This window comes from Phyllobates terribilis, unplaced genomic scaffold, assembly GCF_046119375.1.
Source record: "Phyllobates terribilis strain yellow unplaced genomic scaffold, ASM4611937v1 Scaffold_9__5_contigs__length_417890890, whole genome shotgun sequence".
Taxonomy (NCBI): domain Eukaryota; kingdom Metazoa; phylum Chordata; class Amphibia; order Anura; family Dendrobatidae; genus Phyllobates; species Phyllobates terribilis.
The window spans coordinates 303213559-303220694 of NW_027362769.1; the positions used below are offsets into that span (position 1 = coordinate 303213559).

The 7136-nt window shown below is 42.9% G+C and overlaps 1 protein-coding gene across 1 annotated transcript; it reads right to left on the reverse strand.

The window, feature by feature from the left end:
* Positions 1-1120: 1120 nt before the first annotated feature.
* On the reverse strand, positions 1121-2241 carry LOC141160965 (hemoglobin subunit beta-2-like). The gene is made up of 3 exons (XM_073645759.1): positions 2114-2241; positions 1490-1712; positions 1121-1249 (listed from the first exon to the last, which is right to left on the reverse strand). Exons 1-3 carry the CDS (start codon positions 2203-2205, stop codon positions 1121-1123), a joined length of 444 nt encoding a protein of 147 aa, XP_073501860.1. The 5' UTR covers positions 2206-2241.
* Positions 2242-7136: the final 4895 nt, after the last annotated feature.

Consider the following 7136-nt stretch of genomic DNA (forward strand, 5'->3'; position numbering starts at 1 on the left):
TATCACTAATAGGAGCATCTTTGAGCTGTCTGTGAGCTAGAAAATAAAATCTGTGTCAGCCATGAGCTGATGTAGATTTCAGCTACCATATATGCCAGGTGTGTGGTGTACATTATAGTACCTTTGTAGGATAGGCCACACCCCACCTACCAAGCCTTCTAGAAAAATTGTATGAATTTAAAAATTATTACATATGTTATATTATATTATTATGTTTATTATTGTGGCATAATTTAAGGTATAAATCCACTCCAGGTACAAATTGCACACGAAAAGGGAAATATACCATTTTTTATGCTTTCTGCAATAGATTGAAAAACAGTTTAGAAAAAGGAGCATATCTAACAGGAAAATGATAATGCTGCAGGGGTGGACATATCATTGGTGCAATCTGTGCAGCCGCAAAAGGGCCCCAGAGGTAAGGGGACCCATTTCCACCTCCAAAGCTGGTGAAAATTTGCATTATGATAAAGTGTTGAATTATTAAGGGCCCATGAACTGTTCTTGCACAGGGGTCCTTTTTTGGTCTGTGTGTGCAAAATGTTAATGCAAAGTAGTTTAGAGCAGTTCCCCATACCAACCAATCAAATTCCATCTCTCATTTTCCAGAGTCCTCTTGGAAAATGAAAAATACAATTCAGTTGCTGTGGGGAACTGCTCCACAATGTAACAATTTTGATAAATCTCCTATATTGTGTGAACCAGATGAACCAGATGTTACAAGAACTTCTATGAAATGTTATTGCTTTTATATTGAAGCAGTGAAAAAATATTTTTAACAGTAAAGACAATTACTATGATTGAAGACAATGTGCTGAAAATTTACATATTTGCATTTTTTTTATTTTGATTTCCTTTTTTCCCATCTCTCTTTCCCCTGTGTGGGTAGGGGCTAGGGTGGGTTTAAAGAGAGAGAAGAAATTAAAAAAAGGATGTAGTAGTATAATTGTATTAACTTTTTTTGTAATTATGTGTCTATTGTTAATGTTTGAATATAAAAATCATAAACAATATGAAAAATCAATAACACAAGGCTTAGATTTCATTTTAAATTATCATTTTATTTAACCTACTGCAGTCTAGTTTACACAAGGATGGAACGACTGTAATAAACAGTAATTTAGAAATAGCCGTGGCTCAGAGCAGCCACCAAGACATTGATGAACTTCTCCCAGGCAGCCTGGACCTGAGGGGTGAATGCAGAGCCCAACTTGGAGGCCAAGACGATGACCAGAACTTCTCCCAGACGCTGTGGATAAAGGAAACAATCAGTTAAACAGTTTTAAGTGCTACTTAGTATCACAACACAGTAATGGGTTCATCACAATCATTTTTATTTTTAGAGATTCTGTTTTCTCAGTCTGTAAAATACTATATTGAGTATCTTAAATAGTAAAGTTTTGTCTTAGTTTCACTTAGTATAAAACTAGATGCACTTAAATGGGAATTGGATTGCAGATAATACTTTCATATAATGTATGTGTGTTACCTTGAAGTTCTCGGGGTCCACATGGAGTTCCTGGGCATGGGACTTGCTGAGGTCAGCCAGGTAATGTTTCACATCATCCAGATGTTGGATGGAATTGCCAACAGCTGTGAGCACCTTCTTGCCATGAGCCTTCACTTTGGCATTGCCAGAGATGGCGGTGACATTAGAGAGGTTTCCAAAGGTGCTGAAGTATCTCTGGGTCCAGGGGTACACCACCAGCAGCCTAAAGTTCATAAGAATGAACAGAACAATTACACTTAATGATTCACTGTTACAACACATGTATGCCCCAAATGTATGTAATTTAAAAGAGACCAAGGAGGAACCCATGTAAATTCGCTAAACTAATAATTACCAAAAATGTCCAAGAAATTGTGCTAACTTTATAAGTTTAGATAATCTAATTCAACAGAAATAATGATATTATAGAAGGCAAATTAGAAAACTAACAATGGGTTAAAAACTGAACTTCCAAAACTGTTTGAGAGTAAAGGGATCTGTTCCTGATCATTAACATTGGTAAGTACCAAGAAGGAAAATTATTGTGAAATATAATGATGATTACAGTTTTCTTATGAAGCAGAAGACATCAGTATGTGTAATAAATGTATTCATGCGCATTACCTGGACAGAGCATCATGGCCGTCCTGTTCAATATTGACCTTGCTCCATGTGGAGGAGATGGCGGCTCTCTCTTCAGCAGTCCAATGAACCATGATTGCTGTCTAATGCTATTGTACACTGGTAGTGACAATGCAGCCATTGCATGGATCTTCCTTTTATATTAGTCTCTCGGTTACACCCATCCCCATTCCTGCAGCGTCATGCTTTTTCCCCAGTCCTTCAGTTCAGTCCTTCAAAGTCTAATCGGTCTGGAAGGAAAAATCGCTTTCTAAGCAGGTGAAGAATGCTGAGCACAGGGCGCTCTCTGACATGATCGAATGTATGTCTAAATACATGGCTGGAATACACCAGAGTTTAATGCAAAGGCTTTTAGTTATGAAAATGTAGAGAATTGTTGTCAATACCTCCTGAGGGGTCAGCGGTGATAAATATGATAGATAATTAGAATATACATCTGGAGCATGTGTGATATGGCTTAGCACAATACAACAATGCATACAATTGGCAACTTGATACCATCGAATTGTGAATGAGGTATATAGCAAGCAATTACATGGAAACATTATGCAATTATTGCATTCATAGTTTGCCATGATCACATGGCTCAGCATATTAAAAAAAATCTAAGTGTTGGTGTTTTTTTAAATTTAGCAACCTCAATGCTTTCTCAGAGTCATTTAGGTGCTGACTAATTTAGTTTTTCAGCATTGTACATTTGGAGGAGTAGCTCCATCTATTTTGATTATACACCCTATGTACCAATCTGTCCAAGATTGCTTTTAAATAAAAGCAAAGTGTTTCTTGATTCTACTGCCTCTTAGTTCATTTTAGATCTAGGCTCAAAGACAAGTGATTCTGTTTAGTGTATGGTCCCATTGAGTTGTTATAATGTGATTACAGTGTACCCTAAGAACCTCACATTTTTGCATGTAGTAATTGATAAAGAAAATAAACAATACAGCTATTATAACTCATAATTTGCCAATATGTTATATTACTAAGCGTGACAGATAGAAATTGTCACACACGTGGATCGTGGACCCACTGTACCACGATCTGGGCTTACCTAGGAGGGGAGTAGGTAAGCGGCTACCTGGTGTTCGCTATAGCTCCTCATGGTGGAGTTAGACTTGACCTGCACTTAGCTGCCAAGTACCACTCCTAGGCAGTCCCTGGTATTGCAGCAGCTGTCCCAGGGGTTAAGTTCACAGACACATACACGGGCTCGGAGTCACTGGCAGGACAGCATTCGCACACCGTTCAGACGGCACAGTTATGGGTCACCGGGCAGAATGGACTCGGACTCGGAGTCACTGGTAGGACAGGATTCGGTCACTGTTGAGACAGCAAGGATTATGGGTCACTAGGCAGAATGGATGCAGACTCGGAGTCACTGGCAGGACATGATTTGTACACTGTTCAGACAGCAAGGATTATGGGTCACCGGGCAGAATGGATGAAGACTCTGAGTCTGGCAGGACAGGATTCGGATACTGGAACAGACTCTGACAGTATGGACTCTAGAACGCAAACCAGGACAGAAACTGGTGCTGGTTCAAGCACTACTAGAACGGTTACAGGTTCGGGTACCACTGCAGCTGCTTCAGGGTTCCGATACTGCAGGTGCAGCTTTAGGATCAGGTTCCCCATAGTCTCTCCATACAGTATAATGCACCCCCCATGGTCCTCTATGTAGTATAATGCACTCCGCAGGTACCGCAGGTGCGGCTTCAGGATCAGGTACTGCGAATGCGATGACAGGGTTCTCGTACCACTGGAGCAGTGGCAGGATTCAGGTACTGCAGGTACAGCTTCAGGGTTCGGGTACTGCAGGTGCTACTTCAGGCTCAGGTACAACCAAAGCAGTTTAAGGGTTCTGGACTACGCAACACGGGATATAGGAAAAGGTTCAGACGCATACAACACAGGATACAGGGACCTGGTAACTCACTAGTTGTACAACACTACTATTTGGAGAACATTGCACAGGCACCTCCCAACTGGTATGTGTTCCTTAAATACTTTTGGCTGGCGGTATTTCCAAAGAAACCATGGCAGCAGGAAGCACAGCCGAGAGCGGGGACACCGCCGGGCGGAATGGAGGAGGAAGAGGGGTCACACAGGGACGCTGGCCACTAGCGTTTCAGAAATACATGCTGTCATGCTCAGGTCAGGAGAGCAGATGGCCAGGCCGAGGATTGCGATGCTATCATTGTACAAGTAATACGGCAGTCTGACTGTACCCTTAGATTTACTCACAGAAACAAGATGCCCCAAACTGTATTGCGACAGAACTAACCTTGAAAACTAATCATTGTTTATATTTTGCTTATGAATTGTGTAATTATTACTGATGTCCAACATTTTGATTTAAATACTGCATTCTTTTGCAACAGGTCAGATCCATCTCTTATATTCATAGGTATCCCGCATATCTTGTCTTTACCTATCTCTTTTAATTGTAACTTTATTCTAAATAAATCTTCCTTTTATTTAAATAACCTGTGAAAACCGGAACTCTGCATGAAAATACAGATTTTTACATATCTAATGTTGAAGAAGCGGGAATATCCAGAAGTCTTGGTTCTCTTGGTAAAGCAACCCAGCAGGAGGATCTCTAGGATGGACAAAAGCGTCCACAGGTGAGTTTTCTTACCAGTATCACCTTTCCTTCTCTGCTGCGGGTGCAGGGTTGTCAACTTGACTTTTTACTTATTTATTTCTTTTCTTGACAGCTTATTAAAAAATCAAGGACAGGCGATATTTTTTACTTACACATTGGAAAATTATAATAAATCATTCTGATTATTAGTGATACATGTTTACAGCCCATAATTCTGATATGAAGACATCAGCTGCATTCACTATAAACTGTAAAATGATGATAATTACAGTCAAAATAATTTGTATAAGTTTCTTCAGCTTCATGAAAATTCACAGATGCCTCAAATTTTTTTATGGACAGGGCTAAAAAGTACCCTATTTTTACATACTGTCCAGGAATTTCCGGACGTTTGGCAACCCTCCTGTGCGGGTTTTGCTTTGAGGACTTTAGCTACAAGAGATATTTCCGATCTCTCTCACTGGTGACTCTTTTAACATTCCTTTATGTGTTTGACTGTTTGTACAATTGCACGTGTTTGTTTGTGTCCTACTAACTGGTGGTAAAGTGTTAAATTGGCAAAATCCTTACACACAGAGGCTATCATAGATAAGCAGTATACAGTATGTCCAAAGGCTGTGTTTCCACTAGCGGGTTCCAGGCACTCCTAGAATGTCAGTGATCACTACAGTCCCTAGGTGTATGTGGCACCCCAGGGGTCTGGTTACCACAGTAATAGAAATATTACGTCTGAGAGCAAGTGGGAGGTTCCCTGGTCAGGAGCCCTTAAACATGCAACACCTCTTGTCCCAGACCAGATAGGGGAGGAACCTGCCCTATATAAACTGGATCTGGGGCGGGGTTAGTGAGTCAGAGCCTGGAGTTAGTTCCAGACACAGGGAAAGAAACAGCTAGGAGCTCTGTAGGAGCAGGAGCTGAAGACCAGGGGCTGGAGCTAAGCAGAGCTCGCCCTGGCAGAAGAATCTAAGAACCGGACACCGGAGTCCGAGGCTGCAAGGATCTTTAAGTCCAGCAGCAGAACCCAGCCGGCAGGGGATTCCAGGTCTTCTGGCCATAGAAGCCCGGAGGCTCAGTCACGAGCAAGGGACCAGCACCGCCATCGAGGAGCGGAGGATATCAGAAGACCCCAAGTCACCAGCCATATGGGTGAGCACTACACGGTACACTCAGGGACGTGGGTTACTTCCACTCGCTTACAGAAAGGTAGCCAGGAAGAGTGCAGACAGACGGGGAGGCCTACAACTCCACCTGGCCAGGGGAACTCCTGTTTACTCACAGACTGACCAGGCCTCTTATGCTAGCCAGTACTCCCGGGAGGGTCTGCCTTATTATCATCAGTAAAGACCCTGAACTGCACTGCAAAGACTCTGAGTCGTTCCTGCTGCGCCCGTGCACCATTACTCCCATCATCCACATTCCCTGCCCTGAGGCTATACTCTTCCCGTGGGGAGTTATCCCATCCTTTGCTGTGCACACCACACCAGCCTCAGCGGTCCGCCTCGCAGCGGCGGTACACCCTGACCGCAATCCACGGGTGGCGTAGTGGGACATTAAACCACAAAAAACCCTATAAAGACTGCCACTGGTTTGACCACCATGAGCCACGGGACCGGGTCGCCGCCACGGAGACTACAACCCCCAGAGACCCGGCTCCGGGTATCCCACACACGTGCACACACGGCCCAGGGGGCGCGTCATGTACATGAACTGTTTGACCCCCCCATAGTTATACTTCAGTACAGCTGTCTGCTCTTTACCCCATAAGATTTATAAGTGTGGCACGGTTAGCCTAAGCTTATTTGGTCTCCAAGGAAGATTTTTACTCCACAAGTTAGTGGAGGGGTTCCCTGCCTAGCTCCTTGGTTGTGCACATAAAAAAGAGGGCATGGGAAGTAATATATTTGTTGTTGGTTGTTGGCAAAAGTCCCAGACCTGGTACCAGATTGAGTGTTTTACATTTGGGATGAGTGAGAGAGGTATCTATAGACTTTACCCAGTACTACAGGAGAAAAAGCAGATAGAGATACTGAAGATGAAAGGGCTGAGATAGATAATGGTGAATTGCTGTATTAGCAGCCAAAGAACCGCAAGAAAGCAGTTAAACATGAGATGGGGGGAAGGCATTCTAGTCAGGTCCTAGCTGAAGTTTCTGCAAAGTCATTGTTAGCAATTCCCCAGAGTTCTGGGGTGACCACTAAAACCATGAGGCAACAAGCCCAAATGACTGTACAACAATTGGCTGGGGAAAAAAAGAGTCAAGGAGGATACCGAATCTGGTGCATTTCAGTAAATTAGCCATCCCTCTAAACCACCTGTCATAGTGCCTCTGTAAGTGCCTCCATTGAAGGAGTTGGTGCCACAGTTATCCAGAACCAGTGGATCCTTTGGTTGGCCAGTGAA

Bases quoted from the DNA above. Each gene is read 5' to 3' on its own strand.
- LOC141160965 (XM_073645759.1), bottom strand. From the start codon at position 2,205: ATGGTTCATTGGACTGCTGAAGAGAGAGCCGCCATCTCCTCCACATGG. The intron at 1,713-2,113 runs GTAATGCGCATG...TATGAACTTTAG, and splicing joins GGCCATGATGCTCTGTCCAG to GCTGCTGGTGGTGTACCCCT. The intron at 1,250-1,489 runs GTAACACACATA...CTTTATCCACAG, and splicing joins TGGACCCCGAGAACTTCAAG to CGTCTGGGAGAAGTTCTGGT.